At 40.1% G+C, this 18,021-nt stretch overlaps 2 protein-coding genes across 2 annotated transcripts; one reads left to right on the forward strand and one right to left on the reverse strand.

Moving 5' to 3' along the window:
- The first annotated feature begins 2,493 nt into the window (after positions 1-2,493).
- On the forward strand, positions 2,494-6,927 carry LOC102204722 (acyl-CoA synthetase family member 2, mitochondrial). The gene is made up of 16 exons (XM_005745451.1): positions 2,494-2,576; positions 2,838-3,033; positions 3,541-3,669; positions 4,250-4,303; positions 4,466-4,584; positions 4,733-4,895; positions 5,007-5,102; positions 5,182-5,333; positions 5,429-5,517; positions 5,604-5,680; positions 5,772-5,879; positions 5,965-6,116; positions 6,201-6,342; positions 6,517-6,627; positions 6,715-6,783; positions 6,877-6,927. Exons 1-16 carry the CDS (start codon positions 2,494-2,496, stop codon positions 6,925-6,927), a joined length of 1,791 nt encoding a protein of 596 aa, XP_005745508.1.
- A 370-nt stretch (positions 6,928-7,297) lies between these two features.
- Positions 7,298-15,263, reverse strand: ndel1b (nudE neurodevelopment protein 1-like 1b). Its single transcript, XM_005745417.1, has 9 exons — positions 15,051-15,263; positions 12,760-12,856; positions 11,021-11,174; positions 10,337-10,485; positions 10,105-10,241; positions 9,828-9,995; positions 9,654-9,745; positions 9,365-9,510; positions 7,298-9,229 (listed from the first exon to the last, which is right to left on the reverse strand). The coding sequence occupies exons 2-9, from the start codon at positions 12,843-12,845 to the stop codon at positions 9,139-9,141; spliced, it is 1,023 nt and encodes a 340-aa protein (XP_005745474.1). The 5' UTR covers positions 12,846-12,856; positions 15,051-15,263; the 3' UTR covers positions 7,298-9,138.
- Positions 15,264-18,021: the final 2,758 nt, after the last annotated feature.

Genomic DNA, 18,021 nt, shown 5'->3' on the forward strand with positions numbered 1-18,021 from the left:
CCTTTTTATCACCCTGCTTGCCGCCTCTAAAACTGCCTCACAAATAGAATAATTTAACTCATCCACCCCCACATTCATATCAATCTTTTGCATTTCTTGATCACTAACTATTCTAAATGTATCCCAATCAGGATCATTAAAACACCACTTCTTCACCCCCTTATCCTGTTTCTCTATAATCAACTCAATCTCTGTCATTATAGGATAATGGTCACTTTCAGTACCTGCCAGGAACAATTACCTCCCAATGAGTTTGACTCCAAAGTAAGGCCAATTGCTGATTCTGACCCTGTTATAACATTCACTCTTGTATCACTTCCATCATTTACAGAAGACGGTCAAACAGTTTAACCGCCTACATGGCTTAAAATTGCCATCTGCTGTTTGGTGTGTGTAACGATCGTGAATAAGGACGAAGGACAAATAGTACAATGAAACAAAGAAAAAAAAGAAGAAAAAAATAGAAAACTAAACATAACATTCAATGCTGAAACGAATTATTCTGATAATAAATGCAAGTAAATAGCTGTAATTTGGCATGAATGTGCTTTACTAATTTTTCCAGCTTTACTCTAAAGAGCTGAATGAAATGAACCACAAACCTGGTAATTTTTACAATAAAGTAAAATTAGTAAAATTTTTAGCTGATTTCAAGCCAAAATAAACCAATGAGAGGCTTTTCTAATAATTAATAATCTTTCAGAGACCTGAAAACAAAACACTACAAGAAGAAATACTGGTAAAATGAGAAACTTTATTTTACAACTGTTACATTTTTTTTTTTTTTTTATTAAGAATAAACAAATTATGGCCAAACTTTATGTGTCGGGACAAATGGCTTCACATTTGGCTCTAGAACACTTTGGTATACAGAGAGGTTCGTACTTGAATCAGTGACTACAAGACTCCAGTTTCCAATAGCTGGGAATCGAATAAGCCGTGCTACCATGTTTCTTCAGAGAGAAGGTGCTTCTTCCTGTTAACCCTTCCAAACAACCCATGGTAATGTGTCTTTTTCTAACTGTTCTAATTGTCATGGACTTTAACATTTGAACTGAGCCCCGTAGTGTCTGAGATGTAGCTCCTGTTTTGTTAGTTTGTGTTTTTGTTTTTATTACAGTGCCACTGAGCATTTCATTGCCTGACCTTGGGGTGTATTTGCTGGGGAAGAGTGTGAGATTGTGTTAGCATACACCTGAATGCTCCACACCAGAAAACTGCCAGAACCTCTACTTTTATAGAGGTGCTCATGCTGGTTTTTAAAAAAAAAAAAACAAAAACAAAATCTTAGTAGCATTTCACATAAGCTGAACATGTGGATAACTGTGAATAATAAATAATCTGCTCTGGACTGCAGTGAATGATTGCACAGACAAGACAGACTGACATTGTTAATGATAGGAGGACAGCTGAGTTACAAAGAAAAATGTTGAACTTTGAATTTAATACTGACTACATACACTCCTAAAACTGTCCAGATTCGCTGTTGTATAGTGTAGGCTGCTCTGTTGTATCAGACAACTGCATTTCTTCTGACAGACTGAGCGATAAGTGATCAGTGATGACTATCAGAAGATCACTGTAGTCCTGGAATACTCCAAGGAGAACACAAGCCGACAATCAAAATTTGGGTGAATATGCTTTTACTTTGTCTTTGGTTTCATGAGCCTGTGGTGCATCATGCACACAGTTAACACCTAATATGAATGAAATCAAAGATTGCAATCCTGAACGCACTGAAATTAACCACTGACATTCACTTGGAAATGATTACACGCACGTCAGCCAGTGAGGGTGAGTGGAAGTTAAAGATCACACACACGAACTAATAAAATCCAGAGCAAACCAGCAGTCAGCAATATTTATTTACAAGACCCAGCATTTTGCAACCTAGATGTATTTTCACTCTACTTAGATCCAGCTGTCAGTCAGCAGCTTGAGTCCAATGCCGACACCGATTTCATCCTTGCTGCTCGGATCCTGTGCCCACAGTCTCAGATGTGTGAATGGACTCAAATACAGCAACACGTGGAAATCATGCTCCGCAGCTTTACTGCAGTGGTGCCGGTAAGTTTATGTGACTAACTTTTAGCACATGTGCAATACTGAGCAGCATAAAGATTCATTATTTTTTAGGTTTTTCCCCATTGCATTGGCTCTTCAAAACGATCATTTTACTTGCATTAGTCATTTTATGCCCTGATTGTTCTTAGCCTTTAACAGTGAGACTGAGCTTGATTACTGTGCACTGGTGCATGTTTGAATGTATTTTTTATTTATTTGACTTAAAAGGTAAATATTTAAACAATCTCTGTTTTGGAGGAAGGAAGGTTCAGGGTTTAAGTAGTCATCGTCATGGGCTCATCCGATTAGAATGAGAATAAGCAGTCAATCGTTTACAGGTTGTCGTTTTATTGAATAATGGGTAAAGGAAGGAAAGACACATGGACTGTTATCTCTAAAAAGGACAAAGTATGATTTAAGTAACTCAAAATGATACATGAACTCAGGCGACTCAAAGAGAAACTCACCTCAGCAGCCGCCCCTTGTGGGAGTGAAGAAAGAGTGAGGGGTAGGTGAGTGCAGTCCTTATATAACGAGTGACAGGTGAGTGCAATTAAGGCCAAGCACCACACCCAATCAAAGGTGAGGAAAAGAAACAAGGTGCATCTGGTGAAGTGAATGTGCTAAAAGGTGAGCCTTTGCAACAATCTCCTCATTAATGACAATTACGACCTGTGGATTCCAGTTGGGTATTATCGGCAATAATATCACTAAAAATGCACTAAACTCCCAGGTCGTACCATCTGATCTCCGAACACTGTGTTCTATATCAGGGCTCTTCACGTGGACAGTCCTCCTCAAAACCCATCACTGACCACCAGCTATGTCCACGGCACCTCCTCTTTCTCACTACTCCCCCTGACTGTGAGCCAGAGTCTGGATGCAACTGCCCAACGCTGGCCTGAACGGGAAGCTGTGATCTTTGTGCAGGATGGCATCCGAAAAACATTTGCACAGTTTCAACAAGACGTACGTGATTTCATCCATTTAGCTTTTGCTTTTTCATGCATTTGACAACCCTTACACGTTATTTATATGTATTTAGTTGTTGTTTTAGTGGTTGAATCTGACGTTTTAATCATATTAATATGGGCTTTTCCCATTAAGATCCAAGATGTAGGACCGTTACTGTCAGTGGTGACTTTGCATAAGAATCTGGTTGATTGTTAAACCCGATTACATCATTTTAAGAAAAGCATGGACATAAAATGTGGTTCCTGGAAAGTATTAACCTGGTTTGATAGTGACTCTCTGTGCACCATCTGTAGTTTGTCTTTTGAAGAAATTAAAAAATAAGATTAGCTGTGTTAAAAAGCCCATCTTACTGACACCAGAAAGAGACTTAAAAACAAAAAGAAAAGACAGAAGAAGCTTATTTAAGTTTGCTGCTTTTTTACCACAGAATCCTGTTAATCATTTTTAACTTTTGAAAGTGTTGTGTGTATTTTTTTTTTTTGTCATTTTCTTTTTGTGCAGGTTGACAAGGCTGCTGCAGGCCTCCTTGCTCTGGGGCTGAAGCGAGGCGATCGACTGGGAGTCTGGGGGCCAAACACATATCAGTGGATCCTTTTCCAGTTTGCTTCAGCCAAGGCTGGAATCATACTGGTTAGTACAGGAGCTGTGTACATGCCCTTAAAACAGCTTTTACAGCACCGTAGCTTGTGTTATCAAACACAGTCAAATGTAAGTGACAAGGACATTGAACCTGGCAGATGCATAGAGGAGCTGTTATGTAATCTCACAATTTTATGCTCACCAGCTCAAAAGTAATCTGTCATCATCACCTATAGTATAATGTGCAATGATCAGACACCTTTCTCACTCACTATGTGTTAACAGACCTCTCTGCATTAAATCATACTTGTTATTAATCTCTGGCTCTCTTCCACAGCATGTCTTTTATCCTGTCTTCCTTCTCTCATGTGAGGGAGTTTTTCCTTCCTACTGTCGCCAACCTGCTCGCTCATAGGGGGTCATATGATTGTTGGGTTTTTCTCTGTATGTATTATTGTAGGGTCTACCTACAATATAAAGCATCTTGAGGCAACTGTTATTGTGATTTGGTGCTCTTTAAATAAAATTGATTTGAATAATATGGTATGGTATGATTTCTGTAGTCTTTTGAAAAAAGACAGTGAAGCTTTGCATGGATAAAACTTTTGTCTTTGAACTGTTATCTTTGCAGGTGCCCTTGAACCCAGCCTATCAGGTAAAGGAAGTGGAGTTCACTATACTAAAGGTACAGTCAGTTGGCCCTATTGGGACAATAGCCTGAAATTGAATAGAAATGTTTAGCCTGCTTACAATTTCTATACTGTACTTCCATTGGTTACTAATAATTTACTGGATTATTCAAGAGTAAAGGAATTTGAATGTATTTAAACAGATTTGTTGCATCTAGGTCCAGTGTAAGGCAGTGGTATGTCCAACCAGCTTTAAAACCCAGAGATTTTGTGAGATGCTGAGGGAGATTTGCCCAGAGATTGGCACAACACCAGGAGGCAAATTTAAAAGCTCCAGGTTAGTCAGATTCAAATATTCCTCCTCTGCTGATATAAGGGACTATGAAATCTTTTTATAACTTATCACTTTTAAAAAAAAATGATAGTGTTGAAGTTGAAGCTGTTTAGGATTTGAGACAAAGATATGGTCATGGGTTTTTTTTTAGGTTGCCATACTTGGAAATGGTGATTGTGACCGACAGCAGGCAGCCAGGGATGCTCCACGTAGATGATGTGATGCAAGCAGGGGAGAGTCGGCACCACAGAGAGCTGATGGATCTGCAGAGCAAGCTTTCCTTTGATGACCCCATCAACATTCAGTTTACATCAGTAACATTCAGTGTTTCAACTTTTTCCAGGGCACACATGTATCATATTGACCTGTAACAACAATTAGAGCATTGAAAACGATCTAATAATCATTCTGCTCATTTGTATAAGGGTACGACTGGGAACCCAAAAGGAGCTGTGCTTTCCCACCACAACATTGTAAATAATGCCTACTTCCTGGGCCTCCGCGTCGGTTACGGATGGAGAGTAAGTTCATGTACGTGTTACTAACAAGAAGAAAGCACAAATAATAGTGAATTACTTCCTTATCTCTATTCACCATCAGCCTCGGGTGCGAGTGTGTGTGCCTGTTCCATTCTACCACTGCTTCGGCTCCGTGCTTGGAGGAATGAGCATGGCAGTTCACGGCATCACACTAGTTTTTCCTTCCGCAGCCTACAACAGCTGTGCCAATTTAGAGGCCATTCAAAGTGAAAAGTACAGCACCACTCATCTTCACTATCATAAGTATCCAGCTGTACAAGAATAAGCACTTTCACAGATTACCATCCATGTCTTTTCTTTTACTCCAGGTGCAATTTTGTGTACGGTACCCCCACCATGTTCACTGATCTGCTAAGCCAAGACTTACAAAAATATGATTTGTCTTCAGTTGAAGCTGGTGAGAGACCAAAAGACATGACACCACATTTAATGGGTTAAAATTGGTGTCATGTCTACCCTTCATATTTGCTACTGCATTTTTAGGGATCATGGGAGGTTCTCCGTGCCCTCCAGAGATTGTGAGAAGACTGACAACAGACATGAATATGAAGGAGATAACAGTGAGATGATACCTCTTCAGATAACACTAAAACTTACAGGAGAAGCACGTACCAGCACATAGCAACATATGCAAATCATTTTTCCCCCCAGTTATGCTATGGAACAACTGAAAACAGTCCTGTTACATTTCTTGGGTTTCCAGAGGACAACGAGAAGCTGAAGATTAACACCGTAGGATGCATCCTGGGTCACACTGAGGTATAATTTCTTTCCCACACAAACCTTCATCTACACATCCCTCTAACACAGTGACACGTGGTATTTTTGCATGCCTTAACCTTAGGCTAAATTGGTGGACCCCACTACTGGGGAGATTGTCCCTCTTGGGGCCTCAGGTGAGCTGCTGATCAGAGGCAGCTGTGTGATGCATGGGTACTGGGATGAGCCAGAGAAAACCAGAGAGGTGATCTCCCAAGACCGCTGGTACAGGACTGGGTAAGGTGGAGTTTCACATATGTCCCTAGATACACAATTGTTGAGTAGAGGGCAGTGTGGGAAGTGTAGTTGTTGTCTGTACAGTGACACAGCCAGTCTGAACAGTCTGGGATACTGCTCCATTGAAGGACGCATAAAGGATATGATCATTCGAGGAGGAGAGAACATCTATCCAGCTGAGATAGAGCAATTTCTCTACAAGCATCCCAAAGTAAAGGAAGTGCAGGTAAGATTAAACCACTTGGGGGCAGCATATGAGTACTAAGTAGTGTCTCTGTGTGGGTATAGAGCTTAAAAATACTATTTTGGTTGTTGTAAGCAATAAGCAGCCTCTGAGAATACGCATTAATCAGCTGTAGTGTTCGGTATAAACTGCAACTCTTCCTTCCCGTGCTTTCAGGTGGTTGGAGTGAAAGATGAGCGGCTGGGCGAGCAAGTTTGTGCTTGCATCAAGCTGAAGGAGGGTCAGAGTTCCAGTGCGGAAGAGATAAGAGCTTTCTGCAAAGGCCAGGTAGGAAGAGATAAAACATAAGACTGCTAGCACCTGTAACCACTTTAACTTGAAGCATGACTGTAGCTTGCCCCCTCTTGCTTTTAGATTTCTCACTTCAAGATCCCACACTATGTGTTATTTGTGGACAGCTACCCTCTCACGGTCTCTGGAAAGGTAGGAAACGTTCACACCAACATGCCATCTGTTTCCGCCATGTATTTATATACTCATAACACATAATTAATATGAAATGAAATATTTTTCTAGATCAAGAAGAACATATTAAAGGAAACAATGGAGAAGAAGTTGGGCCTTTAATTTTGTGTCCACGGTTGGAGAGCACCTGAAATGCAGAACAGTGGAAACTGGAACATTTAGTAATGGTGCTTTTCTATTCAGTTTGTGCACTCAAAGTTTTTTCTTATTACTAGTCTCATGTACACAGATGTTCAAATTATTGCTCATTTTCTATGTCGAACAATTTGTAACCTTGTAACATTCTCACTCCTGATGGATGCGCTGGGTTTAATATCTTGCTTAAGGATACTTCAACACAAAGGCTGGAAGAGCCAGAGATCAAACCATCAACCTTCTGATTAGTAAACAAAACCACTCTATATCTTGATTCACTACTACTGTGTACATTAAAAATAAAATAAAATAAAAAAAAAACAGAAAACAAAACACATGCATCATATCAATCTTTATTTAAACAATTTGATATCATAATACAATGGGCTTAACCACCGTACAATAGTAAAACCCATTATCTGAACACATGCCATACAGAATCTGAAATAAATAGGACCTTATTGCCAAATGTCAATATCCACAAAGTGGTAGGCAAAATTGTCATCTATACAAGCTATACACCAACTATAGAACAAATTTAAGTAACAGGCTCCTATTGTGCCCCAAGTGGCATCAAATGATCAACTAACAATGAATACAAGTCTTTGTGTGAGCCTTTAGGGTGCAAATTGGTGACGCTGAGGAATTAAAGATATGTAAGTGAGGGGATGCAGAGCCAAATATGTAAAAATGTAAGTATTGCCAAAATAACATTATAGTTGTTGTTATTAATGCACCATAACTCCAGATAAAACTGAGGGAAAAAAATAAATTAAAAAAATCCTTGAGTCAGTTTTAAGCAGTTTGATTTGTATGAGCCAAAAATGACACCCATCAATAATTAATAGCTGCTAACTCCTAACATGTCACAATGAGGTAATAAGCCTGGAACGACACACACACACACAAAAAAAAAAAAAATCAATACATTAAATATTATAAAAAGGCAATACTGTTCTCTTGAAAAAACGTCAGTGGACGTCTGCAGAGGAATACACTCGACAGCAGCAGAAACCTGTAAATTCAGGTTTAACCCAGAGGGGAGAACAAGCTGATATTTCCACAAACACTCCAGACATCAGCCAGTAACAAGAGGAACAACTGCAGCACGGCTACATGGCTTTAAACAGTCAACATTCATTTCGGTCATTCTTCAATTTAAACACATGCAACAAAAAAAGAAAATAAAATCACACAGGAAAATTTCACTTTAAAGTATACTGTGAGATAAATTAGTTAATGTGAACATATCCCTTTTTAAATATAGAACAATCTAAACAGAAATTAGTTTAACTGTACAATGCAATGAAACAGAAAAGGAAGGAAAGTTCAAAGGAAGCTGTGGTCTCTCATAGACCAGTTGTCAAGGATGAGTCTTCATATGAACTGTGGAATCGCCTAGGTAACCGTTCCAGTTCAAAGTTGACATCTTAAGGTCAAAACATTGCAGTGACATTCATTCAAGCACAGTGCAGTACAGCATTAGGCACAAGCAAGAAGAGAATGTGGTAGGAACACACACCAGTCAGCCACAACATTAAAACCACTAAAAGCTGATGTGAAAAATGATGATCACCTGGTTACGAAGCCCTGTTCTGCTGCAAAGCCCCAGGTACTAAGCTTAACCTCATGGTATATCACTCCCTGATGGTAGTGCCCTTCCTGCTGGAGGAGAACACACCCAGCCACACTCCAAAACAGCTCCTAAACTGCCTGAGAAAGAGTATAAGGCATTGATCTCCAGAGTCCCCAGCTCCCAAACTTACTGAACATCTGTGTGGGAGGCACCAGAAACATCTGCTTCCCGTGCTCCCCAGACACCACAGCCGCTCCAGAAGCCCACCATGTCCATGCCCCGATGGGTATATACACAATATAGGAAAGTGCTTTCAATGCTTTTTTGGCTGACTGGTGCAAATGACTGCACCTACTCACAGATGCACTTAGAGCTGCAAAACAGACACAAGCCTCTCTTGCACACACCGAGCTAAAAAATTCACACATCACTCCAGCTCTGTTTTCATTCTCTCTCACTCACTAGCACACACACACACACACACACACACACACACACACACACACACACACACACACACACACACACCCTCTGTGTTCCCAGACTGTGTTGAGGAGATAAGAGTTTCTTTAGAGCTTTCTCTGGCTTGAGGAGCTCCTCAATCACACACTCAAAGGCAGCATGCCCGGTGGAGACAGGGCTCTGGATGGTGTCATGGAAGTCAAGGTGCTGGGGTCCAATCCATTAACAGTGCTGCAGATGTCAAAAGACATACTCAACATTAGCAAAGATATACACACAGCCGGGGCATCCGAGTTTAACATCAAACTAAATAACAGAAGGACAAACAGACAGGGAAAGGAGAAAAGCACATGCTAAAAGACTTACGTTTTGTCGAAGTAGGTAGTATGTAGTGAGTGAGAGAAATTGGTGGCATTGCTGTTGATAAGCATGCTTTTGTCTGTGGAGTAGTTTTTTCTTGCTGCCTGGTCTTTGGCAAAGTTCCTACAGGCAGCAAGTTTCGACTCCAAAGCCTAATGACAAAACAGGAAATCTCAAATTAGCATCATCATAATTATCTTTCCTTTTAGCGTCGCTGAAAAGACTTGCTCCTCAGTGCAACATGTGCAGAGCTGTTAAAATGTAAAGCCAAAACAGTAAAGTGAGTAACACCTACCCCGACTTTTCTCAGAAGGTCGCCAACAATGTTAAGAGCTGAGATTCTTGCAGAGGGAGTCAGAGACGAGTTACCGCAGCCGTTGGTCAGTGCTAGGACATATAAGCCAGAGTTAACACTCATATTACAACTTTTACTCAAACAAGAGAAAAATAGAGTAGGAATAATTCTAACCTTTGGGGCTGATAAAAGAGTGCTCTATATTCTTTCCTACAGGTGTTGCTGGGAGGGATAAAGAGGCTTGTACAGCTGAATCAATCTTGTCTATGTCTAAAGTGGGTGAGCTGGGTGCTGACATCCTGTCTGTGGTCCTTTCGCGCACTGCCAGCTCCTGCCTCAGGTCTAAAGAAGGAAAACAAAAGAGAGAAAAAGTTAAGAAACACCGGCTCTTGCACAAATGATGCACGGCCCAGAAAGGGGAAGAATTCATTTATGTGGGCTTTATCTTTACCTCGTGCTTCATCTTTCAACCGCTGCACAGATACAAGGAGAGACTCTTTCTCATCCAGCTCACTCTCCAGAAAGGCATTCCTTTCAATTGCCTGGTTCAAACGGGTCTCAAAGTCTTCAAGAGACACTATTGTAGCCCTACACAAACAGTGATAAGTATTTTATGAGTGCTGACATGTTTGAGGTAAATGCTAGAATACAAACAGAATTTGCACATTGCACGTCATTCTCACCTTTTTGCTCTCTCGAGGTCATCGTTGGCCTGTTCAAGCTCTCGGACATATTTATGGAGTTGATCCTTGATGCTGCGAGTCTGTCCCAGGTCGTCCTCTAGCAAAGAGATCTGTTTATAACTCTGGGCATATTGCTGCTCCAGCTTTTCCTGGAAGACATGGAAAATGTGCAGATAAGAGAATAGTGAGTCTATAAAGAGAAACAAGGACAACAAAGACGCTACTTGATGAGGAATCTAGTTTAAAAATAACGTTTTATCCACTACAAAGATCAGCATCAGTCAGAACGAATCTCAGGACGGTCACAAGGTTTCAAAGAACATCGTTGTCCGACAGTTGTTAAAGGAAGGCATAATTTATGAGCTCTCTGGTGTAGTTGTACAGTACAGTCACCAATGTGCATAACCAAACAAGTACACTGAAACCCGTGTTCATGTCTACTGTGATAAGAACTAGGCTTTCCTTGCAGTTTTCTATTTTCTTCTTCTTTATCTGACATCCTATTAAGAAGTGCTGGAGGATTACCAAAGAAAACCCAGATTAACACCTACCATACAAATGAGGCATTGGACCTTGTGTGCAGGATCCAACAAAGATCAGATAACCTCTTAGGTAATCACAAATGACTTTATTAGTGTTCTAGCCAAAGGTAAACGCTTAATGAAGATCAAAAAGGCCCGTTACCTTGAGGTTGGAAACCTCATTCTTTAGCCTCTCGTTTTCACTCTGTAGGTCTCGAAGACGTTGTTCAGCTTGGCCAAGTTGTGCCTCCAACTCAGCTTCCAGTTCTCTGCTCCCCTCCTGGAACTCCTGCAACTCCTCTTGGGCTTCATGGCAACTAAATGGCAAAAATACAGAGAGAGTGGGTAAAACCATAAACGGTCATTGTGATAAAAGCTTTCCTGTTCATCGTCCCCCATTCAGTTCTGCACAGCTAACCGGCTGAATGACTGTGCCTATGAGCTCTAGAAAACTGACAGACCTTTGTCCTGCAAGCTGAGCCAAGCCAAGCATGTTCTAGCAGCTTTCTACCCCACTAATGGCCAGAAATAAACCTGTATGAAAGCCAGTTACAGGTTCTCATTTGTAGTCTGGCCTCTGTCAAAGAGGAAATAAGGGTTCAGCTCAGCATTGTCGAGTTAAGCATTCTAAATATACAGCTCTGAAGAGACAGCTGAACTGTGACAGTAGCTGGTTCAAAAATAGGTGAGAAGAACAGGCATGCTGCCATGCATCTTCAGAGTGGAACAGGTTAAAGGTCACAAGCAGGAAAAAAAAAACAGGAGGATAAAAGTTATGAAACAGGATGTTTTTACACACTAAATAGTAATTATTTGTAAATGCATTTATGTAAAGGTAGAAAAGAGAGGAAAAGGCTTCTTAATATATTTTATTTTTTCTCCTGCCGAGCTGACACTTGGTAACACTGGTCAGCTGACTCTGTGCTGGGATAATGCCCTCACAGTGGCTCCACAGAGCAATGAAATGCACGAATCAGTTGTTGTGTGTTCCACACATACCAGCATCACACATGGTGCTTGATCAGCACACACAGGGCCCTGTAACATAACTATGTAACCCTAATAGATTAAATTGGCCAATAGTATTCCATACATCAGAATGAAAAAAAAGTTCTATTAATGATAATGATAAACAATGTTACGGTTGCCTTGTAAATAAACTCAAAATAAAAAGTTTAAAAATATCACTTCAGTGAAAGGATATTCTGAGAAAATGCATGCCCTAAAAACTGCAACACACTATGGCAAATCTACTTGAAGCCACTTTTCTTTCCATGCACTGATGTTTTTTTCCACCATGTGCCCACAGGAATGTCTCAAAGTAAGCAGGACTTTAACCCCTGCTGTGCACTTTTACACTTCTTCTCATAGACTGTACGTCCACAAATAGGAAAGGAAGACTAAACAAATGTCAAATGACACTCTTAAGTGACACTAATGCCCATCCTGTGGCCTGTGTCATTTCCTATTGAGTAAACCATGAAGTTTGTCAGTGCTGATTTCATTACTCTTTTCTGGCCATTTGCCTCATACGGCTAAACACAGCCTGTGTGGAAACTTTTGGCACAAAGTTATTATGTAATCACATCTTTCAAAACTACTGCGCAAACCACATAGTCAGCAAAACAAAGCAGCTGCTTATTATGCAAGGATGAGCATCTACTGTCCCCAAAAGCTGTTTTTCATCTTATGCTATATTTGAAGAATCGCTGTCATTCGATTTCCAACTCCGCTTTCTTTCAAGACAGTATGTTATGTAACCTAATTTTGGCTTAATATCAAACTGAAATGAAAAACTCACACAGGCCTGTTCTTTGAAGAAATTAAGCCATACACACCAACTCATACCATAAATAAATTCAGGCATGCATTGCTGTCAGATGCGACACAAATGCCACCTACCTTTTCTTATATTTGAGGGCTTGGGACTTCCAGTAATCAACCTCCTCATCCTTTGACGAAAATTTGGGAATCATCTCTGTGTCCATGTCAGGGCAACCTGAGGATTGAAGACACATTTGTATTACATTTACAGATTTTTTCAGTTAGATTAGAATTAGTAAACGGACAGCTCAGCAGTTTTGCCATTTGCATCCTCTGACATGTTAAATCAAGCGGAGCACATTCCGTTCTTATCTCAGAGCAGAGCCACCATCAAACATTCTCCTCATTCATCACTGGAGAAGAAAGGCCCTATCTCAGCGACAGACCATCCTGACCGCGTAACCCTGTGGGATGAGGTCGTCCATTCTCAGTTACTCATAAATCAACAATGCTAAGAACCCCCCCCCCCCCCCAACTTAAATACAGTTTGAAGCAATTACTTCCAAATACCACAAATAATTGATAATAACGTGTGCTCAGTGTGCCAATGCCTTTATATACCTGGGAAATCTTCAGTGTTATGTGCCTTAAATTATTAAGTTTTAACCTCTTAGCTCGCTCAACTCATGCAACCTCAACATGACGAGTTCATTTGCTAAAAAGATCAAAGTGTGAGTCCAGTTCTTACATTTTTCGCAAGTGGGTACGTTTTTCATCTTCCTTCCTGTTTGCAGAGTTACCACTTTAACAGACAGTCGTTCCGCTTTTCTGGTGAGCAATTCAACTCTGATGCATATGGACCTACGCAGCTGTTGTCAGGGAATCATTAAACACATCTGGAAAGAGCTGCTGTTGGCTTCATGTGTGGGTCTGGTGAAACAGCTGCCAAAACCAGCACTACCACTGCTGTAGCCCCGGGAATATTTATAATCTGGCCCTGGCTTCTAAGGATTTCCTGCAGATAGGACCAGCAGCAAGTGGACATGACACAGGAAAAACCTGAGCTGAAATCAAATGTGCTCTGATTTTTGTGTAAACTGCCTCGACAAAAGTCTCCTATTAAATAAATAAATTCTAGTGGCTTGCTTGGCTTGGGCCTGGGTGTTGCTTCTAAGTCTAGACTCAGAGAGATGATGACTTTGACTGCAGTTTCCTTTACAGCATTCCTCAGAGATGCCGTCATGAACAGCTTCCCGTCTATAAGACCCTCACGTGTCAGCGCGCTGCAGACCATAATAACGAGGGGGTAACAGAAAGTAAGGGAAATTTTTCAAAGCTTCCTCTGACAAAACATGCTGGATGTCAGGAGACCAGACACAACACTCTAGGGAAGTACCTAAAAAGTTTCTTTTGATTTACTAGACAAAGATCAAACACTACACATCTCTCTCAATGCTAGGATACAGAGGCTTGAAAGGGATCTGGTGCTTTCTGCTAAATCTTGTAGTCCATCAAAGCCCTACACAGGACAATAACCCTAAGTCATATCCTGTACCAGGTAAAAGCAGAGACAGTCAGAACAGGATAGCTGCTGTTATTTTTCATTTCCTTTGGATAGCTCTCTGGTTCATCCCTGGATCTGTTTGTCTACTGCAACAACACCGCTACAGACATGGCCTGAATCCAGCAAAGATCTGGAAATTACAGACAAGGGAAGGCAAGTAAAGAGAGTGCTTCCTTTTCCACATTTGTGTCTCTGTGTCCTGTGTTGATGCTGACAAAGTCACTTTTCCCCCTCCTGTACAGAAAAATCCTACATTTGTCTTCAGATTCCTTCTTGAAGTTTTGCTGGTTTGTATAGCTTTATAGGGTGTGGTGGCACAACCCCTGCCCCGGGTCCATATTTTGGTCTCCATGTTATGGATTAGCCCACCATACAGACAAACATGTTTAATGAGACAAAAAAAAAGCGTAAGATTCAATAAAAAGCATGAGACCAAGAACCTCTTATCGATTATGTGACGGCTGGTATTGATCTCAAATGTATCAAAAGGTCTAATTCAGCCCAGCAGCTACAGGCTGTGATTTAACGACGCTGATGATTTTTAGACGTTTGAACGTATCGGTATCTGATAGTGGGAGGTATGACCGCACAGAGGCTCGGGCTCACGCCAAAAACTGTCGGCTCGCTCTCGCGTTACAAGTAAAAATGCAGCACACAGAACGAGCGGGATTTAAAGGTGTATGAAGCAAACATTTAAGGCGACACTTCTCGATATTTATCCCGAAATAACCATATAATCTTCGTAACGTTTAGGAGAGTAAAGTCTAAAAAACACACACACAAATGCCTCGACAGCTGGTTACACGGACAGGTCAAACACTAAAAACGCGTTACGAGGTCAAATTTAAGAGATTTAAACGGCTACCTGCTCATGTCAAGTCGGTCTACTGTTGTCTTCCGTAGCAGCGAGTCGATTTCCAGCCGGTAAAACACCCAACGATAAGCAGAGCTCCTCTTTGCCGGGCCTCGGGTGATACTGACGTTTCCCAATGAGGTAACTGAGCTCTGTTTAGGAAATTGCCAACGCGTCTCCCGGAACCAACGTAAATCCTGACAGGGGCGTACGTGATGACGTGATTTCACGTTACATCACACGCAGGCCTGCTCCTGGAAAAGATCTTCGCGATTTAACCACACCACACCCTTTTTTCGGACTGAACCTCCACTAAACAATAACTTTTTTTTTCTATTCCATGAAATGTCGTCAAATAAATAGGCATGATTATCAAACCCCTGCCTATCAAATAATTCAAGAAGAAAAAACAACAAAAAGAGCAAATATCAAACATTAAAAAAAAAATTAAAAAACTTAAGTAAATAGCATGTAAAGAAAAAATTGTTCTTTTTCACACAAACTACATAAATGACTGTTAAGCTTAAAGCAATCTCAAACTTACAGTACATGGACAAATATCATTGATTATCATGAAACGAACTAACAAATATATAAGATAACAAATATATGTGATAAAGATATCTTTGATGCTTCGTCAGCTTTATTTGTAAAACTGCTTAGTACTGTGATACCTTAGATTGGCCTCTTGTACACCAAATGATGTGGCCTTATTTTAAATCTCAAATTATTATTATTTATAACATTTATGTGAACTGTGGTGATACAAGAGAACGGAATACCAAATTGGGACAAGACAGTTCAAGAAACCTTTTTAATTTGAAATCATATATCTATGTCCGTCTTGATAGGATGTACCTTTGAAATAGGTCTAGGTGACAGGCCTAGGTGGTGTGACCCACTACAATGGTCCTGATTTCTCAAGTGGCACCTTGGGAAAATGAATTGTGTTCCTGATGGATAAATATTGAAAATCTTTGAAGAATACTCATAAAAAGCCTCATATGACAACTGAAACTGGAACAAAACACGCAAACCAAAACTTCACAACCAGGGTAACCAGTCAGTCACGTCACTGTTCCCACTGGCAACAGGACCTGTTTTACATAGCAGCTCGTCTCTCCACCTCAGGGAGGATTCTGATTTGCCTCCACTCCAGGTGTAGGTGAGGGAGAGTCAGGGAACAGGAATCGGAAATGACTATTCAAAACAAAAGCAACCTTGAAAATTGTCTTAAAAAGCACTGTACGTGATTTTAAGGGCTCTTAGTGCCCTGTCATAACACACGTGGTCTTACGTAATATGCTGTAAACAGATGTTACATATATACAAAGGAATTTTTAACTAACACTGGTAAATGAAGTTAATTGAGGGTTATACCATCATGGTTAAATGTTTTACATAATCTTATAGTCCGAGTTGCCTTTGAAACATTTACATTAGTATTTCATTCTTTGCTTGTTAAACACAGAATACTAACAGGACTTGTTAAGGGCCCCTGGATCCAACCTGGGGTGGATTTCTTACTTGCCTCTATGTTGTGACCTACCTGCCTTACTCATCTCGATCATGGAGGTGGCACATTTGTGCCAAAGGAATGGAAAAGTTCCAGCAGGGATAAATGCAGTTCTGGAAATTGTCTAAGAATAGACTATGCCTGATTTTCAGACTCTATAGATGTGCCTATAATTTTTAGAGTATATAATTTATTTAATATTTATGTACTAGTGTGTCCAATTGTTAAAGATTGCCACACTAAGTAATCCCTGCTGCTACAGATTCCTGACCTCTTTTACCATGCAGCTTTCCCCTCTACCCCAGTGGGGAATTCCCTCATGACAGGTTACCCAATTCCAATGACAACATAAATAATTTATTTCTACACTCAAATACAGCACATATGAACACTTTAGAAAATAGTGCCCAAAATGTAAGACTGTAAGAAAACAATGTGTAAAACTGTTCTTTAAAACATAACATCTTTGTTCATTCACAGATTTTGTTTTAAATTGTAGAACACTCTTTAAAAACATAGATAAAAAACAAGAGCATTTCTGCCATTGTCATCTATTACTTAATTGCTTTAATATGGTATGAATAATCAATCAGTAGGAAAAGGTGTAAAACCTATGAAAGAACAACTGAAAGTCCAAAAGTTTATGCCACTTATCTGTGAGCTTTTTAAAATGTTTTTGTTAAACCCCCAAAAATAAATCTAAGAAAATATCGGTTTTCTACAGTCGTTGGTTTTCTCCGGGAGATAACAGACCATTCATGACCCTAGTCGGGCATGATGAACACTAGAGGTCGCTAAAATTTAACTCCAAACAAAAGTTGATCAGTTGCTTTTCAGTTTTTTTTAAAAAACGCGTAAAAACAAGTATCAAATTGTATAGATATCTAATTAAAATAATTACATTCATAAACTGTCAGTTTTTCTGATGGCAGCTCGTTGGGGACGCTTTTTATCTACAATAAGTCAACTCCTTTTTCAGGCAATTTTTGTTTTTTGTTTTGTGCATTTTATGTTCAATATAGGTATTTGTTGTGCCTGGAAATGAACAAATAAATGAATGAAATGAATGAATTAATGTGTAATATTTGTTGAAGACATTTCTTTGTTATGGAAAAAATATTAAAATCATCATGAACAATACGAGTGGTTATTTCTAGAACTTTGTGTATATAATTTGGCATTTATCAAGACAAGATCGTTGATTCTTGCTGTCCTGTGAACATCATCGGCGTGGTGACGTTTATTTGTTTGCCGTTTTCGCGGTCGCCTCGTGATTGAGAATATCGCCAGGTAAACTCGTGACAGTTTTTAATGTTTTATTGTTCAAGTGCAATAAGACTGTGTTTAAGGTGACCTCCCAAATGTTGCAGATTATATATTCGGTGGTTATTTGCAGGTTTGTCGGTAGCGGCTCATGAAAAGCAAGTTTGCCACACATCTTTTTCCACCGTCACCAGTTAATCTGAA

This window comes from Pundamilia nyererei, unplaced genomic scaffold (assembly GCF_000239375.1).
Source record: "Pundamilia nyererei isolate P.nyererei 1_Seehausen unplaced genomic scaffold, PunNye1.0 scaffold00158, whole genome shotgun sequence".
Taxonomy (NCBI): domain Eukaryota; kingdom Metazoa; phylum Chordata; class Actinopteri; order Cichliformes; family Cichlidae; genus Pundamilia; species Pundamilia nyererei.